The sequence below is a fragment of the Malus domestica genome, chromosome 05 (assembly GCF_042453785.1).
Source record: "Malus domestica chromosome 05, GDT2T_hap1".
Taxonomy (NCBI): Eukaryota; Viridiplantae; Streptophyta; class Magnoliopsida; order Rosales; family Rosaceae; genus Malus; species Malus domestica.
In genome coordinates, this window is record NC_091665.1 from 26018511 (window position 1) to 26044378 (window position 25868).

Here is a 25868-nt window from a genome sequence, read left to right on the forward strand (position 1 = left end):
TGACTCTATTAACATGATCAGTATCGTTGTATGGGCCATAATTATTGACTTGAGTAGGGTAATTAGTGATATGTGCATTGGCTTCCGAGTCAAAAACCCAATTTTGCACTGCAGGTGTTGTGACAGAAGTGGATGGTGCAGCAACTACATAGACCTGGAGTCTAGGTGCTGGAACATGACCTTCATAGGCCATGTTTAAGTGCTTGAAGCAGTCAATCGTAGAGTGAATATGGCGGCTGACAGATTTGCCATTGTATGCGTCTAGAAGAGTTGCCATGGGAGAGATAAACACCATGAACACCATCAGTGGAAGCACGAGACTGAGAGCCATAATTAGGGTTTGTACTTCTAGGACGGTATGAAGAAGAGCGAGCAACAGATAAAGATCCATGACCTCCACGATAATAAGTATAAGCATTCCACGACCATGAAAGCCTCCCATACCACCACGACCCACCATGAGTGGCAGCAAGAGTTGTTGGTCCAGTTTCAACAACAAAAGTAGTGTTGGAAGCTAAATAGCTTATGAAGTCGAGGGATCGAAGGCAGCAAGGAACTCCTGAGCTTGGATTCAGTCTGCATCGAAGAAGAAAAAAGAAATGAAGGGTTTTAGTCTCCAACGGCTAGTTTTAATTTGAATGTATGTGTGAGTGTGTGAGTGACAAGTGTACACTCCAGATTAAATCACTTAAACCCAAATGAAGAGGTAGGATTAAATCTGGAGAAGTAAGGTAGAAATACTTGTTTAAGTCTCTTGTCAATCACCCTAAAAAAGAGTATGGGTTATGGCAATGCACCATACCCTTCAATCACTCCTCTACTTAATGAAATTATGGCTGCTGAATTTTACACAGCCTTGAAGCCATCAGTACCAACTCCAATTTCTCTCCATTCTCTGCTATTCTAATCCTAAGAAACCCATCCAAAACTATCCATCAAAACACCTAAACAAACAAACTTTATCATAGCCTTAGAGCCTAATTTCTGATCTTACAACTTTTTGGGCGTAATCTGTGCAAGTTAAGATCTTTAGGAGCACCTACGTAGTGTCCTCAACAACAACAACCAACAAACAACCTTGCAAATGAAGGGATCAAGCAATACCAGTGAGCTAAAAGCTCCAGTCTTTGATGGGGAGAACTATGATTTTTGGAGAATAAGAATGACAACCATTTTCAAGTCCTATGATATATGGGATATGGTTCAACACCAGTATGAACTACCTGAGATAGAGGTCAATGCTCTAGAGGAGGACCTCATAGAAGCACAACTTAAAACATTAAAGCAGAATTGGATGGAGGATGCTAGAGCACTTGGAATCATCCAAGGTGTTATCTCAGACACCATTTTCCCGAGGATAGCAAATGAAGAGACTGCAGAGGGAGCTCGGGAAGTTTAACAGCAAGAGTACAGAGGAGACAATAAATTCAGAAAGGTAAAACTTATCCCTTAAAAGAGATTTCGAGTATACAAGAATGAGGGAAAATGAACTGTTAAAATGCTACTTTACTAGGCTATTTGATGTTGTAACTAAGATGAAAACACATGGTGAGGAACTGCCTAATGAAAGAGTTGTCCAGAAACTATTGATCAGTTTGACTAAGCCCTATGATTCAATAGTAAGTGTCATTGAAGAAACCAAAGACATTGAAACTTTTAGTGTGCAAGATGTAATGGCATCCTTAAGAGCTTTTGACCAAAGGCTCGAGAGGCATGCAGATTCTGCCACTGAGAAAGCATTTCAATCACTCTCTATTGGATCTAGTAGTCAAGCTAATGCAAGCAAACAAAAACCACAGTGGAAGGGCAAGAACAAGAAATAGGAAGGAAATGGGTATCAAAACTCTAGACCTAACCAAGGCAGCAACTCAAATGAAGGTCCAAGAACCAAGCAACAATGCAAGCACTGTGACAAATTTCATCTTGGGGAATGTTGGTTCAAGGACAAGCCTAAATGTCACAAATGTAACAAGTTCGGGAACATCATGAGGGATTGCAGATCAAAGAATGTGCAGCAAGTGAACTGTGCAAATCAAGTGGAGGAAAAAGCAAATGTGTTATGTGCTTTCAGTGCAAAAGTGGAGAAAAACAATGAAGTATGGTACATTGACAGTGGCTACAGCAACCATATGACTGCACATGAGTCATTACTCATTGACCTTGACATAAACTTCACTGGAAAAATGAAAATGGGAGATGGAAACATTGTCAAAGCCACTGGAAGAGGAACTTTGGTCATGAACACCAAGAAAGGAAGAATATGCATAAGGGAAGTGATGCTAGTGCCTGGATTAGATGAGAATCTACTTAGTGTGGGTCAAATGATGGAGCATGGCTATTTAATACTATTTGGGGGAACTGTGGTTAAAATCTATGATGACAGGTCCCTATCAAACATAGTGACTAGAGTAGAAGTGAAAAATAGAAGCTTTCCACTTATGTTGAAGTACCTAGAGGAAGTGGCAAAAAAAGCAAGTGTGACAGGTTCTATGAAGCTATAGCACAAGAGGCTTGGTCATTTAAACATGACAAGCTTACAAAATTTACAAAAAGCATGAAATGGTGCAAGGGATACCAAAGATGGATCAATGCAGTGAAACCTGTGAATGGTGTGTGTTTGGAAAGCATCACAGAGATCCATTTGAAGCTGGAAAGGCTTGAAGGGCAACAAAGCCACTCGAATTGATTCACACAGATGTGTGTGGGCCAATGCAAACAACAACAATTAGTGGAAATAGGTATTTCCTAACCTTCATTGATGACTACTCATGGATGTGTTGGGTGTATTTCATAAGGTTCAAGTATGAGGTATTCACAATTTTCAAGAAGTTCAAGGCAATGGTGGAATTGCAAAGTGGATACCAAATCAAAAGACTGAGAAGTGATACGGGAGGTGAGTACACATCATAAAAGTTCAATGTATTCTGTGAAGATGTGGGATTGGAGAAGCAACTCACAGCGGCATATTCACCGCAACAGAATGGCATTGCAGAAAGGAAGAATAGGACTATAGTCGAAATGGCTAAGTCTATGATGCATGAGAAGAACATGCCCTATACAATTTGGGGTGAAACAGTAAATACTGCAGTGTACCTATTAAATAGGTGCCCTACTAAAGCATTGGACAAGAAGACTCCATTTGAAGTGTTTAGTGGCAGAAAGCCTTATGTGAAACATCTGAGAGTATTTGGCTCAGTGTGCTATACTCACATTCCTCAACAACTAAGGCAAAAGTTGGAGAAATCAAGCAACAAGGGTGTTTTTATGGGTTATGGTACCATTGAGAAAGGGAACAGAGTTTACAATCTGTCAACTCAGAAGATAATCCTATCAAGGGATGTCATCTTTGATAAAGACTCAACATGGAACTGGGAAACAAGGGTAGAAGAGAAGGACAATGTCTCTCTACAACTTAATCTCAACAAAAGGAAAACAAAGAAGCCTATGGAGACCTCAATTCAAGAAGAAGTCACAGAGAATGATGACATACAAGAGACTCCACAACAAGCAAGCATATGTCCACAACCAACTTAATCACAGATCACAACACCAAGTTCAACTCCAGTGAGGTTGAGAAGCTTGGATGAGATCTATGCTACATGTAACTACTGTGCAGTAGAACTAGAATCATATGAAGAAGTTGAGAAAGACAAAGCTTGGAAGAAAGCCATGAAGGAAGAACTTGAAATGATTGAGAAGAATGACACTTGGGAACTTGTAAATCGACCAAGTGACAAACCTGTGATTGAAGTGAAATGGGTGTACAAAGTCAAGCTCAACCTAGATGGTTCTGTACAGAAGAACAAGGCCAGATTGGTAGCTAAAGGCTACTCACAGAAACCTGGTGTAGACTTCAATGAAACCTTTGCTCCAGTAGCAAGGTTAGACACCATAAGGACCTTGATAGCCCTAGCAGCCAAGAAGGGTTGGAAGTTGCATCAATTGGATGTCAAATCTACATTTCTAAATGGAGTGCTAAAGGAGGAAGTGTTTGTGGAACAACATCAAGGGTTCACAAGTGAAGCATTTCCAAATAAGGTGTACAAGCTAAGGAAGGCACTTTATGGCCTAAAGCAAGCTCCCAGAGCTTGGTACAGTGAGATTGATTCTTATTTCATTGAGAAAGGATTTCAGAAAAGTCCCAGTGAAGCTACACTCTACACCAAGACAGAAAGCAACAACAAGACACTCATTGTCTCAATCTATGTTGATGATGTTGTCTACATTAGAAATGATGTTGCAATGATTGAAGAGTTCAAAGAAGAAATGATGAAGAGGTATGAAATGACTGACCTAGGCCTCTTGCATCATTTTCTTGGCATTGGGGTAATTCAAGAGGCAAACAACATTTTCATTCTTCAAAGGAAGTATACTGAAACCTTACTTGAAAGGTTTGGTTTGAAGGGTTGCAAACCAGTCTTCACACCCCTAATTGCAAATGAGAAGCTTAAGAAGGATGATGGAGGTGAACCTCCAGATGCTAGTCTCTACAAAAGCATTGTTGGTAGTCTATTGTACCTAACTACAACAAAGCCAGATCTAATGTTCTTAGCCAGCCTACTTTATAGGTTTATGTAGAATCCTAGCAAGATACACATGGGGACAACAAAGAGAGTTCTAAGATATGTGCAAGGAACACTTAATTATGGCATCAAGTATGAAATGGGGAAGTTAACTATCCTAATTGGATTTTGTGACAGTGACTAGGGTGGCAGTGAAGATGATAGCAGAAGCACATCGGGGTTATACTTTCACTTTTGGATCAGGGGTATTTTCATGGGCCTTTGTGAAACAACAAATTGTTGCAGTGTCCACAGCCGAGGCAGAGATTGTGTTGTTCATGGGCTATAGCTTAAACTATTTGGCTAAGGTTTATACTCAAAGACTTTGGCGAATTGCAAGTTGAAGCCACACCACTTCTGTGTGACAACACCTCTGCAATTGCCATGACCAAAACATCCAGTATTTTTTTCAGAGAACAAAGCACATCAAGAGAAGATATCACTTCATCAGAGAGGCATTGCAGGACAACACAATCAAACTAATATATTGTAGCACATAAGATTAGATCACAAACATTTTCACAAAAGCATTTCCGAAGGAAAGATTCAATTACCTGAGGGGATTGCTTGGATTGACTCCCATAAGCAGTTTAGAAGGGAGTGTTGGAAGCTAAACAGCTTTTGAAGTCGAGGGATCGAAGGCAGCAAGGAACTCCCAAGCTTGGATTCGGTCTGCATCGAAGAAGAAAGAAGAAATGAAGGGTTTTAGTCTCCAACGGGTAGTTTCAATTTGAATGTATGTGTGAGTGTGTGAGTGACAAGTGTACATTCCAGATTAAATCACTTAAACCCAAATGAAGGGGTAGGATTAAATCTGGAGAAGTAAGGTAGAAATACTTGTTTAAGTCTCTTGTCAATCACTCTCTAAAAGAGTACGGGTTATGGCAATGCACCATACCCTTCAATCACTCCTTTACTTAATGAAATTATGGCTGCTGAATTTACACAGCCCTGAAGCCGTCAGTACCAACTCCAAGTTCTCTCCATTCTCTGCTATTCTAATCCTAAGAAACCCATCCAAAACTATCCATCAAAACACCTAAACAAACAAACTTTATCAAGTAGTGTTCATTTTTTGCCTGCGTTTAGTACCAAGGAGCAGAGCCTCTAGGCACTGTAACTAATGGCTTCTTCACGAGCCTTAGTTAAGAGCACTGTGCTCTCATACTTTGGGCCAACATTGTTAAGTATAATACCAACAAGATCCGAATCGGATATAGGAACGCTAAATAAGGATGGACTATCAGCAAGAAAATTAAATTTATCCGGGAATTCAAAATGGAAGAATCACCTCTCTGAGTGTTCATCAACTCATTACGAAGCTGGAGAAGGTGGCCAGTGGATTGAGAAGCATAACGTTCACGGAGAGTAGTCTAGACAGAGTGGGAACTGGTTTTTCCCAATCAAAGCTACGAGCACAGTAGGATGAATTGAAGAATTAATCCAGGACATGACCATGGCGTCCTGTTGGATCCAAGCAGCGAACTATGGATTCACTGTGTCAATAATATTGCCCTCAACATCTTTGAGAAATGTAGGAGGACATTTTGCTAGTTTGATCGACAAAAGAGACAAGGTTCCCGCGTATAAGCAAGGGGAGCATTTGTGGTTGCCAGATGGGGTAATTTGTTACGATCTAGTTTGATCATAATAAAATTAGAGGCATTGGGTAGAACAGGAAGGGGAATAGGAGGAGAAGAGTTGGACTAGGAGGCCATTTGAGTGGAAAAAACAAAAAAATTCAATGTTGTCGTAAGACTTTAGCTTGTGGATACCATGAAAGAACCTAAACTAGGTTTGAAAAACTGATTGCATAAGCTCAACTCATTTAATGATGTGTGAGGCTTCGACTTTATTATATAGGGATTATACAGATCATGTATTTGTTACAAATTGCTTATCTTTACAAGTATTCAAAAGACAAACTAAACTAACAGATTAAAAAGAGATTTAGATATGCTAGGGTTTATCCGATTGGCTCTCCTTTGACTGGCATTCAAACCGTTCAATCTGTACGGAATGGCGGGAGGGTGAAATTCAAAGTGAGATGAGGCGGATTGTTGACATGGCGTCATCTGTGACTTCGACTGCTGACATGGTTTATCATTACTTTCACTCACTTCTTTCTTTCTAATCTCTTCTATCTATCAAACAATTCATGTTTTTCATACAATAGTAGGGAAGTCCTATTTATACTAGAAGAAATTGATTGCAAAACTTGGAGACAAAGTAAAAATACTAACATAATATAAAATAGTATGGGTGGAGATGGACATCAACATCTTACTTTTCATATTGACATGCACTTGGCAAAGTAATTTAGATGGAAGAACTAATTTAACTACACGTGGCTTGAAAGATAATAAGGAAAACACTTTTCTCTTCCTACGGCAAGATAAGGGCAAAATGACGGAGCTCTATTTTCACGCCCGGATCAGGGTCGGTGAAAAATAATCCTACGCTCGATGCACGGGTAAAAGAATTGAAGAAACTCTGGTGAAAATAAAAATTCTTCTTATAGATATAACCCAATTACCTTATACTTAAGTGTACAAAAAAATAAATGACAGTTGTCTCTGTTACTATATATCACAACTTCAGCTCGTCTAACTCCTATCTTGTCAAATAACTTATTTGTACAATAAAAAGATGAGGGGTGAGTAACAACCATTGTCGCTCAGTCAATAAAATATGAAATATGCCAGTTACAAGACTGTCGTTTTACTCACTCTAGAAAACATAGTACCTATATAAAATCATATATCACATCATCCATTTACGTGTTAATTATATCCTTCATCAAATATAACTCACCATGTGACCCTCATTGGCCTTTCAGTCCCAATATGCCCGTGTGCAATTTACATTTATTCCTTGAAATAATGCAACACCAAAATTCTCATGCTCCATAAACCATCCAACAGTTCCACATAGAATGTATATTTACCCATCAAAACGTTTATACAAAAATCAAACATGCTTGACTTTGGAATAGATAGATGTTTGTAAATAGAGCAAATTCCATGATAATTCATGGTTTTCATTTATTTGAAAATAAGAACATTTTGAACACATTATATAAACCACTCTCCTCGATCAATAGCTAGAACCTCGGCACAACAAACCTACTAACAATCTCCGCACATCAAGGGGTCGTTTTGTGGGTTGGATGGGATTGCGCCTTAGGGATAAAATTAGATTAGCAGGGATTGGTTAGGTTTTAAATCCCAGTCCATTGTTTGGTGAAACTAAACTGGATTGGACTAGATTGGACTTAAAAGCCTAGGCCTCGTTTGGTACATCGGACTGTATTGACTATTTCAGTCGAACATTAATATGTGCATCATATAGTATTGACTAATAATCAAGCATTTGGTGGATTGTCAGATTAATTTGTACATCGGATAGTACTTCGAACAATAATATTTTTCACTTAATAATTGATGTTAAAAGGGAATTTTGGAAAAGTAATCTAAATTTGGATCCTATAGAATTATAGCCAGACTTTTAAATATATGATAATTATAACCAAAAGTTGATGTGAAAATACTAATATACCCTTAAATCTTATGCCACAACCAAAATATCCAATTTTGTTAGCCGCAAGCAAGTTTGTCCTCTTCCCATGACTCCCTGAGTATCTCAGTCCCTCTTAACCAGCATATACCTCTGAAGACTCTAGTCCCTCACTGACCACTCACATCCAAACAAATGGAACCAGAGCCGCCAATCCTTCTTCCAAATGCCACTTAGCTTATAGCCTCTGCACTTTCCAAAATATATATTTGTTTTTAACAGAGAAATTTGAAGAATGCTTTGGGTGGTTAGTAAACTACCTGAATATAAATGGTGCATGGGTGCGCAGTAGCTTTGAGGTGGTAGTCGATGGTCCACCGGATGGCCTGCCGGGCATTCTGCAGCTCACCCTTCATCCAAACACAGGGAAGATGAGAAAGCAGACCTCCAATGGCGTTTTGGCCCATGGGTTTTCTCTACGCCCACCCACACGGACACCCAAATCATCAAATCGGAAACTTGTTGGGCATTAAAGCTTTTTCAATGTCAAACGCAGATTTCAGTTTCAAAAGTAGATTGCAAGTTTCCCAACTCTACAGTCCCAAAACTTTCACGTAAGTTAAAACTTTATTGGGTAATGTTTTGTTGTGTTTGGTTGCTGAGAAAATCGGAGCGAATGAGAAAGTTTTTAGTCATTAAGGTTATATTAGTATTTTTACATCAACTTTTGGTTATAATTATTATAAACATAAAATGATGGCTATAATTTTATATCAAATTCTGATTATTTTTCCATATTTCCCATATTAAAATGAAAAAAAAAATCAAAGAAAAACAGAATAAAAAGAATTAAGGGTAAATAACATTGTATCCCCTCAGGTTTGGGGTCGAATTCAATTCCTTACAATATCTTTAAAACATTTTAATTTCATACATTTACTTATCATTTTATTTCAATTTCATACATCCGTTAGAAAATCTATGAAGTAAACCGTTAAGTGATGACATAGCAAATATGGGGTCCCCATTTGTTCTGACATGGCTGCCACATTTGTGCCATGTGGCTAAACACTTAATAAAAATTTTAAAATATTAAAATAATTAATTATAAAAAATTATAAATAAAAAAAACCAGAAATCCCCATATTCGAAAAAGTTAAGTGAGAGAAAGAGTGAGAAGAGAGAAATAGCCCGCCACCTTCCTTGTCATCCACACCCAAGGCCTCAAAAACCCTACCTACAACTCTGGACTTCGCTGCAGCAATGGCCGAGTTGACTCAACTACAACAAGCCTAGGGACGGCTCCAACGGCTTCAAACGCTTCAACTTCTTGAAAGCTTCGAAGAATGGCATGGTTTCTGGGTTAGGCTGAGACGGGTCCTTAGACATTGGAGATCGAAATCGTATTCTAGGATGTGGGTATTACTGTGATCAACTCTTTAGAGAGACAAAGAGGAGAGAGAGAGCATAGAGGTGTAGGGAGGAGGTCCTTGAGGCTGGTGTACGAGACGGTCTAGATCGTGACCATCTCGATGTCGGAGATCTCGATCTCATCGTCGAAGTCTTTGGGGAGAAGAAACATTAGGGAATGTGAATTAGGAGTAGGGTTTTTAGGGTTTTTAACGACGGAGGTCTCCATGGAATCTGGGATTCCGTCACCGATTCCGATTAGTGATTTTTTCAGAGACAGAGTGGAGATTAATTCGGGAGGGTTTTTGTGTTGCGTTTCGAGTTTTTGTGAAGCAGGAGAAGGGGTGGGTGATGGGGGATAGGAGAATGGGGTGGACTCGGGTGGGATTTTTGGGGGTGGATGATGGGGAATGGGAAAAGGGGGTGGGTAATGGGTGGGGAAGATGAAGGGGATTTCTAGGTTTTTTTTTCTTTAATTAATTATTTTAATATTACAAATTTTTTATTAAGTGTTTAGCCACGTGACACAAATGTGGCACTCATGTCAGCATAAATAGGATCTCATATTTTCCACGTCATCACTTAACGGTTTACTTAACAGATTTTCTAATGGATGTATGAAATTAAAATAAAATTGTTTGGGCCCAAAATAATAGTTTGGGCCGAGGGTAGGATCACTCTCGGCCCAGGAGGCCGGGCGGCAAAAGGACCATGGATCGGTCAACCCGTGGGAGTCCAAACCTAGGGCGGTTAGGACGAATCCTAGTGCAATGGGGAGTCTCGACGGGATCGGATATCCAGGAAACTAATCCAGCTTAGCTAAGGACTAGGTTCATAGTCCTAGTAGATGTAGGACTGGTCGAGGTGATCCGGAGAGGGAAACCTAGTCCGAGTAGGATTTAAACTCGGACTCAAAGTTCAGTACTATAAATAGGGGACGCTGTGCATCAGGAAAAGGACCCTGCAAATCAACACAAAATTGCCCTGCGCAAACTCTCACAACTTGAGATCTTTTTCTTTTCCTTTTTCGCTGACACATCTTCCGTTGGCATCAACAGCACTGTGGAAGCAACCGGTGATATCTTAAGTCGGCATAGATAGCTCTGTCACCGTAGAATCAGTCGGTTTCGCAGTACCTTCCGTTGGCATCAACAGCACTGCGGCGAGAACGGTCGATTACCTATCCAAGTCTCGGTCGAGAAGGGTTTTCGAATCCTTGTTGGTCGAGGTCATCTCATTAGCCTTCTCGGCGAGGTGAGGTGTCACAGTTATTACATTCGGCACATTGCAAGCCGAATTCGGTTCATGAACTTTGTAAGAAATAGCAGCCTTGTCTTCAGGCTCGAGAACCCAAGAGGCCTAGACGTGTTCCTTTCTCGGCCGCAATCGTAAGACGCAGAAGTCAGTAGCGCGACCCAACGCAGCATCATCAAATTTACTCCTCGGCCGAGCCTCGGCCGACGAGTTGGCACGCCCCGCAATCACCGAAGGACGTAGTTAGCTTAGAATATACTCGGCCTGCGCGCCACGTAGGCTTTGTAATTTCTAAGGTCAACATTTTGGCACGCCCGGTGGGACCTAGTGCTAAACTACGAAGTTCATGCCAATTGAAACACGATCGGTAAAAAAGAAAACCACTATGGGAAAGTCGATAGCTGATTTGCCGAATCAAAGCACGGGACAAAGTGTGCCACAGACGCAGAATCCCCTCAGCGCTGTGACACCTGAGTCCACGAGTGCGACCCGCCGAGAAAGAGAAGTTAATCTCGGCAGTCAACTCCGCGGTCCAGAAGTCCCTAACAGGAACACCTGCATTCTCACTGAAGGGATAGTAGAAGAGTGTGACGAGGATGGTGGTGAAGGATCTGATCCACCAACAAGGTCGTTTCTTCGAAAGCGACTGGACGAGCAGTCTCGGTCAGTCGAGCAGACGTTTAGTCGAGGCATTGACAAGTTGCATGACGCGATACTCAGTTCCAATGACCGACAAACCAGGCTGCTCGAAATGCTGGTTAGTCAAGTTGGTGGCAGCAGGCCTTTCGATCTTCGCCAACATTGTTTACCAGGAAACAACCCGGTACCGATTGTACCGGCCGAGCCCATTCCTGCCCCGCTCAAACCAATTAACTTGGAGAAAGGAGGAGGGTCGAATAGTAGGTCAGAAGGGACCGACCAGAGGGTCGAAGCAACACCTGTTGATATGACCGAAGTTCAACGGATGATCGACTCGGCCATGAAGAAAGGGCCGAAGTTTCCCAAGTTTATTCATCCGTACCCAGCTTACGTGGAAACGTTTGGATACCCGAAGGGTTTCAAAATCCCAGATTTTAGTCTTTTTGCCGATGAATCGTCCCTGTCTTCGTTGGAGCACGTGGCTCGTTTCACCGCGCAATGCGGAGACGTTAATAGTGATTTCCATAAGTTACGGCTGTTCAATTTCTCATTGACCGGCTCGGCATTTGCCTGGTACATCAATCTCCCGCCTAATTCCGTCCAAAACTGGGAGGAGTTGGTCGAGAAGTTTCACGAGCAGTTTTATCGGCCGGGGATGGAGATGTCAGTCTCTTCATTAGCACGGATGGCTCAAGCATCTGATGAGTCACCAATGGATTATCTTACCAGGTTCAAATCGGCTAGGAATTGGTGCCGAGTGCCTTTACCCGAAGTCGAATTTGTCAGGCTTGCTTTGAACGGCCTTGATGTCGAATACAAAAAGAAATTCTTGGGGGCAAATTTCCGGGATATGTACGAATTAGCCCAACATGTCGAGCAGTATGATTATTTGCTTCGCGAGGAAAAGACTTCGAAGACTCCAACTCGGGGAACGATTTACAAGAACCCTACTGTCAATTATGCATCAACCGAGGATGAGTGCGTTAGTGTGGATGTGGCTGAGATAGTGATAGATAAGCCATATGTTTGCAAGGCATTGACTCAGGTTGATTCTCGAGAAGCCAAAAGTCGCTTGGCCACTGAAGGAACATCGAAACCGTCAAAGGTTTATACTTTCGATATTACCAAGGCTGATGTAATTTTTGACCAACTGTTGTCAGCAAGAATCATTAAGCTTCGGCCTGGTCATAACATTCCTAAGGCCGAAGAGCTTAAAGGAAAGGTGTATTGCAAATACCATAATTCGAGCAAACACACGACAAACAATTGCGTCGTATTTCGCGATAACGTCCAAAGTTGGATTGATAATGGCAAACTGAAGTTTCCCGAGAAGAGGATGAGTGTTGATACTGATCCATTCCCCACGGCAACAGTAAACATGGTCGACGCGTACCTACCCAAGGACAAAGGGAAAGGCAAGGCTGAAGTGGTTGAGACATAACGCCCGCGGAATCAGAATGTTCGGCCACGATTCATGGCCGATTTTCGTTCAAATAAACCACCTACGGCTTTAACGGGGCCCGCTATTGTCAAACCTATGATGGATTATAGCATCGATGAAGATAGTGGGACAACGGTTTTGTGCAAGAAATGTAGAGCGAAGGTCGACAGTGAACCAGAGGAGAAGCCTTCTTCGCAACCTGTGGCCGCAACTCGGCAAAAGGTAGCCAATGAAGGCCAACATCACGGGGTTTTTGAGAGGCTCGGTCCTAAAGTACGGATGGAAGAGACACCCCCGGTCAGGCGGCGCCTCGATTTTGATGCTTCATTCTATGACGATGATTACTATAAGCGTAATTCTAGCAGTTCAGGATCATCGCGGAGTCAAAAGACCTTCAAGCCTCCCGAGCCTAGAGATCAACGTTGGTATACATACCATTCTTCGAAGGGCATCTACACCGCGTTGTCCAAATCTCAGAAACGCCGGCATCAACGGATAGATTGCATGGCTCGCCGACGAGCAGCCCAAGAAACTTCGGCCCCTAAGTGGCGGCCGAAGGATACAGTTGCCACTGAAGATGAGCGACCACCTCCAGCGATTATGACAGAGTTGGCTCAGGGGAAACGGCTGGTCGATCAAGATGTCGAGACCATGTTTGAAGAAGCTGATAAACGGATCAAACTTCTCATTCGACCGGGGGAAATGAAGGCACGTCTTGAACATTTCAGGCAAGAAGCCGAAAGCAAACTATCCCCGCCAGTTATACAAGAACCTTTGGTCAAAATTCGACGGAATTTGCATCCCCTGTTCCTTGGGGAGTCTTTGGAGTATATGCGAGAATTTCATAAGAAACATTCGGCCAACGATCTGTATGGTTTGCCGAAGGCATGTCAGGACACCATTGATCTTGTCTTGACTTGTCCGGATGCTGAGCGGATCATCCAGAAGACCTCAGATCCAGGATTGAAAGCAAGGTTCCAGCACATACGAGAAGCTCGTGTCTTTGGATTTGAAGTCGACCCGTATACCGATATCGATGTCGCTGACCTTCCTTTCTCGCTGGAGGACCTTCAGTATTTACGGTATCACTTTGAAGTATTTTCGGCGGTTTCTCTCTTTGGCCTTACGACCGATGAAATCGCACGTATTGCCCGTCTGGATGCTTATCTCGACACTAGGGATGCTCGGTTACACTACCAGGAGCAGGTTCAGGTCTTGACCCCAAGTTCATTGTCAATCTCGACCTTACCTGAGGCGGTCACGCAGAACCAACAAGTGGCCGAAGCAGCTCCGCCGAGTGACATTATTGAAGGGACGGAAGAATCTCGTTGTCCGACTTTGACGACAACTGAGTCCGTAGTCGCTGACCAACCGAACGATGAGGGTCTCGACCAGATGGGCCCGTCAGTCCTAGATAATATGGAAATCAGTATGGTCCATGTGTTACCTGCCGATTTTCAATCAAGCACGGCTCAACCAAATTTCCTCGATGGAGATGTGGTTGTCGAGGAACCCGGCCATGTTGATTTTGTATCGATTGCTGAAGGCGAGTCAACAGCAAAAGATGATAGTCTAAAGGCCGCTTTGGCCGAATTGTTCCCTCGCTCATCGTCGGCCAAGTTTCACCATTTAAAGCCACTGTATGTGACGGCCCATATCGAGGGATATCCAGTTTCTAAAGTTTTTGTCGACTGTGGAGCTACCGTTAATATCATGCCTCTGAACATCATGAAGGCCTTGCGCCGTTCAAATGACGAGCTTATTCCGTCAGGAATCACAATGAGTAGTTTTGTGGGTGACAAATCCCATACCAAAGGTGTCCTACCATTAACTGTAAATATCGCCGGTCGCACCCATATGACCGCCTTTTTCGTGGTTGATTCAAAAACCGAGTATAATGCATTGCTCGGCCGAGATTGGATTCATCAAACCAGTTGTATTCCTTCATCATTGTACCAAGTGCTTGTCTTTTGGGACGGCAAATTGGTTACTGTTCATCCGGCCGATAGCCAGCCCTTTGAAGCTAACATGATCCAAGCGCGGTATTATGACGATCATGTCGGCTACATTACTTTGCAAGGCTTCAATGAAGAGGGACGGCCGACTCGAATTTCCGTTCAGAAAGCTATCGAGGTTAGCGCCTAGACTGTCCAGCAGGATTCGGCGAGACTCGGATTAGCTAACTTTCTCCCCGAAGCCGATGTTTGACACCGATCGGGAAGCACGTAGGGCCGCGGTTTCATCTACTATGGAACGACTGCTGGCCCATTGGTATACGATATCTAAACAACCAAATTCAGGCGTCAACCTCGTCGAGTTCCTTGCTGAGGGAGATAATGGGCCTGCATTATCCTTTGATAAAATTCGAGCCGCCCCGGCCGAACTCGAAGATCATCGGCCCCTTGTTAAGGACCCTTTGGAAGAGATTAATGTTGGGACGGCCGATGACCCACGGCTTTTGTTTATTAGTGCGTTACTTCCCCAACGAATGAAAGACGAGTTTCGTACTTTGCTTACGGAATTCAAAGATTGTTTTGCTTGGAGTTATCATGAAATGCCCGGCTTAGATCGTACTCTGGTCGAGCATGAATTACGTATTAAGCCCAGATTTAAACCTTTCTGTCAGCCACCTCGTCAATTCTCGACCGAAGTACAGCTCAGTGTCAAGGACGAACTAGTTCGACTTTTGAAAGCCGGATTCATTCGGACAGCTTGATATGTCGAATGGTTGGCAAATATCGTTCCTGTATTGAAGAAAAATGGTGCACTGCGCATCTGTACCGATTTTCTTAATCTGAATCTGGCAACTCCCAAAGATGAGTATACAATGCCGATTTCAGATCTGTTAATCGACGCCGCGGCGAATCATGCGATCTTATCCTTTATGGATGGACATGCCGGGTACAACCAAATATTTATTGCTGAGGCTGATGTGCACAAAACTGCTTTCCGTTGCCCGGGGGCACTCGGCACTTACGAATGGGTTGTCATGCCATTCGGCCTCAAGAATGCCGGCGCCACGTACCAACGGGCGATGAATACCATCTTCCATGATTTAATTGGCACCATCGTCGAAGTTTACATCGACGATGTTGTCGTCAAATCTAAACGCCGACAGACACATCTAGACGATCTCTGACAGGCTTTCCTCCGCATGCGTCAGCACAACCTCAAGATGAATCCTGCCAAGTGTGCCTTCGGTGTATCGGCCGGGAATTTTCTTGGTTTCCTCGTACATCATCGTGGGATTGAGGTCGATGAGAATAAGGCTCGCGCAATCATCACTGCCCCACCCCCAACGACGAAGAAACAGCTGCAGTCCTTACTCGGCAAGATAAATTTTCTCGCCGATTTATAGCTAACTCGGCAGGAAAAATGAAAGCGTTTTCCACGCTTTTGAAACTTAAGGACTCGGATACATTTGCGTGGACGACCGAGCATCAGGCGGCGTTCACACAAATCAAAGTCTCCCTCACAACGCCTCCTGTTCTTGTTCCACCTCGGCGCGGTAAACCCCTCAAATTATATATTTCGGCTGCTGAGGAGTCCATCGGTTGCCTCCTTGCCCAAGACAATGATGCCGGGCGAGAGCAGGCTATTTTTTACCTCAGTCGACATCTTAATCCACCGGAGATCAATTATTCCGCCGTGGAGAAGCTCTGTCTTGCTGTGTTCTTCGCCGCCTCCAAACTCCGGCATTACATGCTTCCGTCGGTCATACAAGTCATTGCCCAGACCGACGTCATCCGGTACATGCTTACCCGGCCGATCGTAAAAGGGAGAATTGGGAAGTGGACGATGGCGTTGTCCGAGTTTAGCCTACAATACGTGCCTCAGAAAGCTGTCAAAGGCCAAGCATTGGCTGATTTCCTGGCTCACCATCCTTCCCCCTATGGTTTTGGGGACACCGATGTTGAAATCGGCATGGTTGAAGCACGTGACAACTATTGGACGATGTATTTTGACGGGTCCAGTACTTCATCTTCGGCCGGCGTTGGAGTTGTCATTCAATCTCCTAATCATGATCGTTGGTATTTTTCGCTTAAGTTGGATTTTGACTGTACCAATAATCAGGCCGAATATGAAGCCTTAATCATCGGCCTTGGCCTCCTTCATGACTTGCGGGCCACCCGTGCCCTCGTATTTGGTGACTCTGAACTTGTGATCAACCAACTTAGTGGATCGTTTCGTTGCATGAGTTGTACCCTGGCACCCTACCACATGGTTGCCAGCTATTTGGCCGAGTCCTTTGACGGTATTACGTTCGAGCATGTTTCCCGGATTCATAATACCGATGCAGATGAGTTGGCTCAAATTGCCTCTGGCGCACAACTCCTGGGGGGCAAACTAGGCCGAGAGATACCAGTGATACGACAGTTATACCCGGCCTTGGTCAACCAGCAAATTCTCCGGCGCGACGATGTAATACGCACTCGAGTCATGTCTTTACCTTCGTTGTTAGACCGACAAGATACTATGGAGGTTTGCACCGTCGAGGCAATACTAGATGATTGGAGAAAACCCATTATGCAGTACCTTGACAATCCCAATGGAAAACATAGTCGCAAGACACGAGTTCACGCCACGAACTATGTCAAGTACCAGAACGAGTTATATCGAAAAGGGGAGGATGGATTACTACTGCTATGCCTCGGCCCCCAAGAGGGTGCTCGGGCGATCTCGGAAGTTCATGAAGGGATTTGCGGAGCTCATCAATCCGGACGGAAAATGCGATGGCTACTCCGACGACACGGCTATTTTTGGCCGAAATTACTGAAAGATTGTATCGAGTTTGCACGAAGATGCGTCCAGTGCCAAATACATGGGCCTATACAAAGGGTCACGGCCGAATCATTACATTCGGTCATTAAGCCATGGCCGTTTAGAGGATGGGCCATGGACGTAATCGGCAAAATCACGCCGACTTCCGGAGCTGCTAAGCATGCGTGGATAATAGTCGCAACTGATTACTTTACTAAGTGGGTCGAAGCAAAATCATATGCCGAGTTAACATCTAAAGAAGTTTGCGATTTTGTGGAGGAACACATTGTGACCCGATTCGGTGTGCCAGAAACGATCATAACCGACAATGGAACAATCTTCACAGCCGAAAAGTTTAAAGAATACACGGCCAGTTTGAAAATTCGGCTGGAACAGTCCACACCGTATTATCCACAGGCGAATGGGCAGGCCGAGGCAAGTAATAAAGTGTTGATTGGCATCCTCGAAAAAATAATAAAAGAAAGGCCTGGCATGTGGCATTTGAAGTTGAACGAGGCATTATGGGCATACCGAACGTCGCCCCGATCGGCGACTGCAACAACCCCATACGCATTGACCTATGGACACGATGCGGTGCTACCAGTCGAGTTGAGCATAAATTCGTTGCGATTAATTGAACAAAGTAGTTTGTTTAGCGCCGAATATAATCAGTCCATGAGACAGGAACTAGAAGATTTGGAAGAGGCGCGACTTGACGCTTATAACTTACTGGTGGCACAAAAACAGATTGCCGAGCGAGCCTATAATCAAAAGGTACGACAGAAAACGTTCGGTGAGGGTGAATTAGTGTGGCAAACGGTGTTGCCCGTAGGAATAAAAGATCCTAGGTTCGGCAAGTGGTCGCCAAATTGGGAAGGGCCGTTCATTGTGCATAAGGTATACGGTAAAGGGGCGTATCATCTTAAAGACCGGACTGGAGTAGTTCACAAATTACCGATTAATGGGAAGTTCTTGAAGAAATACTATCCGGTCACATGGGAAATGCGTGAATAAAAATTTTTGTTGTACCAGTAGAAGAGGAAGGCTTCATGCTCTCCCTCTCGCAGGTCCTCCTCTCCTCGGCCGGCGAAGTGAAGATAGAGGGTGTTGTAATTGCAGAAGTTCTTGTGGAGCTTCTGAATATCTTCCTTCGACGGGATATGACCGTCACGGTTCAAGGTCTCGAAGGCCCGACGGTCGAATAGTGTTTTCAGGTCGATATTCGACGGATGCCCAGAGAGGGTCGCGTCGACAGGGATCCCAGTCGCCGAAGTCCCCAGAATGGCAATGATATCCAGGATGGTGGGACCAATGGGACCCAGAGGAAGGACCATTGTGTTGGTGGCCGAGCACCAGAAGCACAGAGCGGCTTGGAGAAGCTCCTTGTCGGGGACGATTTCCATAGACGAAAGGAGGATGGCGTCGTAGATGCCAAGGGCCTTCCATTGCTCGCCGAAGAGTCGTTCCATTCGAACGACCCAGGCTGCCCAGGATGTGGTCGTCGAGGGCCAGGAGCCCTGGGGTTTAGCCGCATCCCATCGCGACCATTCAAACCCTTGAAGCAAGAGTGTTAGGCAGTGCTCCTGTAGAAGGCCAATGATAGTCGGCGGTATTGTAGCCTTGAAGAGAGGACCCAGGATTTGGTACTGGGTACTCATGTCGTTTTCAAACCGGATGGTCTTGATCGAGCTCCGATCAAAAATCTTCTGATGTTGGTCACATTCCCTGGAAAGCTTGGAGATGAAGGACGCCATTGTGAGAAAGAAGCACGGAGTAAAAGGGTTGTCTGGGTTGGGGATTTAAAGACGAAGACTTGGAATAGGAGAAATGCACTAGAAATCAATGGCAGAGGATTTCAGGAAGTTTGAGAGCGTTAAAGCACAAATGAGGGAATTTCGGTATTTATAGAGTTATGGGGGGAAGAGCAATCGTTCGAAATTCAAAACAGAGGGCAAAATCGACCGAAGGAATTGTTGATCATGATGAACATTTGGGAAATGCGGTTGAGAAGACCGAAGGTTTTAGGGTTTTGGGGGCGCATGATTGCGTGTGACGGTGAAATTAATGACGAAAGACGGTTCGACGCCCGCACGATGACAGGTGGGCTCACGGACTGAGGTAGTGGCTCGCGGATTGAGATAGTGGTCATGATGGCAAGACGGTTCAGGCTGCCGCACGCCTTAGACGTCATTATGGGGGATTGGCCATGTTAGAGGACGCCACGTGGCGAGTGGGTTAGCAGGATCAAGATCGTGCGATCGTGCTCAATAAACGCGCCTTGGAACTCGAGTATTAGGATCCTGAGTGGTAGATTCGCTTCTTCAAGGCCGAAACTCGGCCGAAGGTTTCAGGCCGAGGACCTCAGAAGCGAGGGGGCAATGTTTGGGCCCAAAATAATAGTTTGGGCCGAGGGTAGGATCACTCTCGGCCCAGGAGGCCGGGCGGCAAAAGGACCATGGATCGGTCAACCCGTGGGAGTCCAAACCTAGGGCGGTTAGGACGAATCCTAGTGCAATGTGGAGTCTCGACGGGATCGGATATCCAGGAAACTAATCCAGCTTAGCTAAGGACTAGGTTCATAGTCCTAGTAGATGTAGGACTGGTCGAGGTGATCCGGAGAGGGAAACCTAGTCCGAGTAGGATTTAAACTCGGACTCAAAGTTCAGTACTATAAATAGGGGACGCTGTGCATCAGGAAAATGACCCTGCAAATCAACACAAAATTGCCCTGCGCAAACTCTCACAACTTGAGATCTTTTTCTTTTCCTTTTTCGCTGACACATCTTCCGTTGGCATCAACAGCACTGTGGAAGCAACCGGTGATATCTTAAGTCGGCATAGATAGCTCTGTCACCGTAGAATCAGTCGGTCTCGCAGTACCTTCCGTTGGCATCAACAGCACTGCGGCGAGAACGGTCGATTACCTATCCAAGTCTCGGTCGAGAAGGGTTTTCGAATCCTTGTTGGTCGAGGTCATCTCATTAGCCTTCTCGGCGAGGTGAGGTGTCACAGTTATTACATTCGGCACATTGCAAGCCGAATTCGGTTCATGAACTTTGTAAGAAATAGCAGCCTTATCTTCAGGCTCGAGAACCCAAGAGGCCGAGACGTGTTCCTTTCTCGGCCGCAATCGCAAGACGCAGAAGTCAGTAGCGCGACCCAACGCAGCATCATCAAATTTACTCCTCGGCCGAGCCTCGGCCGACGAGTTGGCACGCCCCGCAATCACCGAAGGACGTAGTTAGCTTAGAATATACTCGGCCTGCGCGCCACGTAGGCTTTGTAATTTCTAGGGTCAACAAAAATGATAAGTAAATGTATGAAATTGAAATACTTTAAAGATGTAAGGAATTGAAATCGACCCCGAACATAAGGAGGTAAAATGTAATTTACCCAAGAATTAACCATAGCATAGACAAAATTTAAAAAAAGAAAAGAAAAAAGAAACCCAAATTTCTCTCGACTTCCTTTCTTCACCATCTTCCTCACTACGAATCAAATCCCATCTCCTCCCATACAAATCTTACCCTCTTGCCCACTAATTGAAAAATGGGTATTACGCAATTGAACAAGGATTTTGAACTTCCAAAAAAAAAAAATTGAACTAAAAAAAAAAAATTGTGCAGGCAGGGCGTGGCTTAGTTTTTTGCATTTGGTTTTTATTCTGTTGTAGAAATTAGAAAAAGGAAATAGATGAAGGGTGAGAATATGGAAGGAAAAAGAGAAGGATTGCTCTGCACTGGGTAATCTCTTTGAAGTCTCCCCAAACATTTTGGATAACCTTGGCTAGCGAATATCTGAATGGAAAATTAATAGAGAGAGAGGAGACTAGGGTTGGCGACGATTGGCTTTGGAATGTCTGCCGGAATCACTACGATGGTTGGTTGGGTAGAAGGAAAGACTTTGGGTTGAAGGAAGAACAACGAGGAATGAAGAGAGAGAAGAAACAGACTAATTATACTTCCCTTTGGGAGTGTATTAGTTAGCAAGTGTAGACCGGATAAAATAAGTGAGTCCGGATAATTAGTCAGTCGGCTATATAATACGAAAATGCACCGAACAACAACTTCGTATTATTGATCATATCTTGTACTTACGGTGGGCCAAACGAGGCATAAAGATGAGTTAAACCCAAAGCCAAAGGAAGAATTTGAGCCACAAATGGAAGAAAATGATGAGCGTTCTCCCACTCTCTCTCTCACTTCACCCTATCCTCCTCCTCCTTCTCCTCCTCATCTCTCTCTCTCTCTCTCTCGCTTCCAATTTCTATCTTTCCAATCTAACCAAAACAAAAAGAAAAAAGAATCACTAACCATGTTCGGGCAAGATTTCGCTCACACAGCTCCCTGAAGAGGTGGCACTTGGTGTTGGTCGTTGGTCAAGTTCTTGTTGCTTGATGTACTGCAAGAAGAGTTTATAGCTAGTTTGAAATGTGCCTTTGTAGGGCCTTTGGTATAGGTCTTGAAGCTCACAATCAAAACTAACAAAGCTTTAGGCGTGCCACTGTTATCCTTACATAACAGATTGCCAAATGGGTATGAGTTAAACCCATTACTTGCGCCCCAAGTTACTTTAAATTCTCGTTTAACAATAGATTATCGCAGATGGGTTAGGTCTGCATTATGTTCTTTTATTGCCTTGTAAACAAGGACTTTTAGTTCATAATCTTGTATGTTCATAACAAAGGGTGTTCAAGGCCCTTTTAACCACTTTCCTTGATCACATTTCACTTTTAATGAAACTAGGTTTGTTAACTTAGCCAAATCTGAGTACAAATGGATCTCTTAAGTAGAAAACAGTTAATAATGACTTGAATGTATGCTGAAAAGTATATTAAGCGATAAATCTACTAGATAGATACAAGTACGAACAAAGAGACTCAGGCAACATTTCACCTTGTCGGGCAAGGTTGAACTTCTTGCAGCCACTTCTCTTTAAGTTTACAGAGGTTGTATGCTTAAAAATGATGGTAGATAACTAGGTTTTACACAAGGGAATCGATACTACAATACTAAGGAAAGGTAGCAGAGCTTTTACACTAGACAAAAGATAGATTTTCTAAGGAACTAAAGCTAAAAAGCTTGAATCGGACAAGTTTCAGCTTTTCTGGGTAACTGGCTTGAAAGCAGAGTTTGTATGTCTTTTGATTGGTTGGAGTGTCCTTGTCTCTGGTATCTCTTTCCCCTTTTGTGGGTAATTTGGTCCGAGCCCCTGAGCCTTTGCTTTTGGCTAATTGCTTTCGGAGGGCAGTGAGTCACCATCTATTTACTTGTCATGCCACTAGAAAGTACTCTTTGGTTGATTGTGAGTTGGTTTCTGTCACTTGTCACTTCAATCATAGGCATATGTCATATGCCTTGGCTAAGGTAGCTCTATTTTGTTTCAGGCCTATTAACTGGGCTTCGGGCAAGTTCCTATTAGCTTTTGACATCCTTAGGCCTTATCACTATAAAGTCCAATGTTAAATATTAACTCAAACAGTGCCCACTTTAATCATTTTTAATTTTGCTAACCGAGGCATTAATGATGATTAAACACTAACTGCATGTTTTACCTCAGGACTTGCACCACTTAAACAACCGTTTTTTAATGAACCTTTGAACTAACCCATGATCTCCAACATTAACTAACTACCCGTTATATAACATCCATTTAAATTTCTGAGCCAACACTTCCAGCAACCCTTATTATCTGAGTTTCCAGAATTCCCATAATTTCCAGAATTCACTTGCTTTTGCAGTTCTTACTTGCTTTATGCCTTCGATTTTCCTCACCTCTTTTCAAAAACTAATTATGGCATCCAAAACTAGTCCTACAAATGAGTCTAGTGATAGGATCTTCAATATGCACTGCCGACTCAACAGCCTTCATCGCCATTGGGCAGGCCTGAACTTGTCAATATTCTTCGAGGAATGGGGTGTTCATTCTCTAGGGCCAGCCTGGACTGCCTGAGTCCCTATTGCAATGGAGAACAACATGCCTTCTGCCAACTAGTTCACCCCCAATCCTTACTCCACTGAGGCTGGCATTTTAGCCAATTTTTGAAAGGTTTTCCCATTGATGAAGGATGAAGCCTGGTCACAGTGGGTGGATGTGCTCGAGCCCATCTCGAAGCACAAGTGGATGGCCAACGGAATCTATGAGTTTATCATGCTCTCCAAGGTCACTGTTATCGCAAAGCCCGAGCTCCTAACCACGACTCTTCTTTTTGGAACAATGGAACCAATACATTTGATTTCAGAATGGTCTCATGTCTTATACGATCTTTAACATGGCTCAAGTATTTGGCATATGCATGGACGTTACCCACGATTGGTCATCCCCTTCTTGCCCGACTACCGAAGGCTTGAGCGCATTTGACTCCATCGCTCGGCTAGAGTATACCCCTTCAACCTTTAAAAGCTATGGGACGTCCTTCACGGGCTTTATCCCATTTTCTAAGAAGACCTTCAACCCGTCCTTCTTCACTATAGATAGGGCTCAGGAACACATGTACTTCCTTTTGTATTGGTTGAATAAGCATGTGTTCCCAAATAAATCCAAAGAAGTGAAGCTAGAGTGGATCCTACTGGTGGAGGCCTTACATTATTTCCATGATGTCGCCACTACCACCTCCTCTACGAGATGACTAGAGGTGAGCCCTTTGAGACCAGTCTCAACGGGCCAACCTGGATGGTCCAATTATGGCTTTAGTGGTAATTCCCCGAGTTTTAAGAGCCGAACCTAGAGCTCTCTGAAGGAGCAGCTCTAGCCTACATCTTGACCGAGGCATCTCCCACCAACCATTCAACTTTTGCCTGTTTATATTTCTTCAGAGTCTATTGAACTCAGGCAAACTTGGAGTGGGGTGCCTCTGTGCTCAGGAGGTACCTATGGTTCTCAGACCATATTTTCCAAAACGCTTTCGGGGAAGATGCCAGTAATATGTGCAAAGAGAAATTTTTAAGTTGTATCCAGCAGCGGGAACTGGCTTGGGGAGTGAAGAGTGACTGCACGGGCTATGAGTGCGTACTAGAGGTCCATCACCCCAATTTCTGTGGTAGGCAACTAGGTTTTAGGCAGGCGATCCAAATGCCCTACTTTGACTCCATACATAGTAGAACCTCTTATCACCTATGTTTTCCCACCGACGTGACCTTTCGGGCAGCTTGGCCCAGCTTGGAAGTGATAAGCCACATCGCTCATAAGCATGTGGCTCTAAATTTTGAGTGCACTCCTTCTTTTACCACTTGTTAGGAGGCTAAGTGGCAAAAGAAGTATGAGGGATATCTTATGGAAGCCCACAATCGTCACTTTGGGCAGCTCTTCTTCAGTTCCTACCCAAAGAATGAGGAACTTGAGAACTGGAATGAGGCGATCCACCAGAAGAACCAGTTTCTTGTCATAAGTACTTTTCATTGCCTTATTTACTTCTGTTTTGTTTCTCTTTGTGCTACCTCTATAGTCTGTCTTTTACTAACTTCTTATTTTAATTTTGCAGCCAAGGCAACACTGAAGAAGTGGATGTCGGCCAGAAGAAGAAGTTGCAGATGCTCTGGTCCTCCAAGAAGCTGCGATTGAGGTTGCAAGGTAAGAGGCAGGGTCCAGCCAAGCTGCTACAACCATTGGAGACATCTCCAAGCTCATTAGAGATTCAAAGGCCGAGGCTGGGCCTAAAATAGAGACTCAGGCACCTCAGTGGGTAAGGGCAACTGTGGTAGAGTCATCAGAGTCCGAGGCCGATGAGCGGCCTCAGCCTCATCTTGCTTTGCCTGGCCCGAAGACAACTTATACCAGGAAGAAGACCAGAGCTCAGACTTCTAAGGCCTCTTAATCCTCATCTGCCTATCCAGCTAAAGCGGGCAGGAAGAAGCAGAAATCCTCCAGTGAGTAACTTAGTCTCAACTTTTTTTAATCTTGATTCTTCTGGGCTTTGAACCAACATCCTCCTTTCTCTTATACTTAGAACTTCTTGCCGCTAAGAAATCTGCCCCTACTCCTAAAGAAGGACCGTCAAGGTCAGAAATCCAGCATGAAGATAAGGAAGCTCTTGACACAATCCTCGATGAGCTATAGCTTTCATCCCTTAAGCACTGAGTTATTTTTCTTTAAGTTTCTTCCTCCGACCCTTATGCTAATCCTTTGTTTGTTTACTTGTAATAGGATACCAAAGGCAAAGGGATCCCCCAGCTTGAGGCTTCTTCTCCTTCAACCCGAATGGTGCATCTTTCCTTTCATTAGGTTAAGCCCTCACAAGTATATTCAACTCTTATTTTTTGTCAAGTTTGTGATTTTTCCAATTTCAA

The 25868-nt window shown here is 43.8% G+C and overlaps 2 protein-coding genes across 2 annotated transcripts; both read left to right on the top strand.

Moving 5' to 3' along the window:
- The first annotated feature begins 1985 nt into the window (after window positions 1-1985).
- On the top strand, window positions 1986-3534 carry LOC139196167 (uncharacterized). The gene is made up of 2 exons (XM_070821834.1): window positions 1986-2484; window positions 2933-3534. Exons 1-2 carry the CDS (start codon window positions 1986-1988, stop codon window positions 3532-3534), a joined length of 1101 nt encoding a protein of 366 aa, XP_070677935.1.
- A 12663-nt stretch (window positions 3535-16197) lies between these two features.
- On the top strand, window positions 16198-25638 carry LOC139196168 (uncharacterized). Its single transcript, XM_070821835.1, has 5 exons — window positions 16198-17612; window positions 24415-24502; window positions 24820-24956; window positions 25064-25152; window positions 25529-25638. The coding sequence occupies exons 1-5, from the start codon at window positions 16198-16200 to the stop codon at window positions 25636-25638; spliced, it is 1839 nt and encodes a 612-aa protein (XP_070677936.1).
- The last annotated feature ends 230 nt before the right edge of the window (window positions 25639-25868 follow it).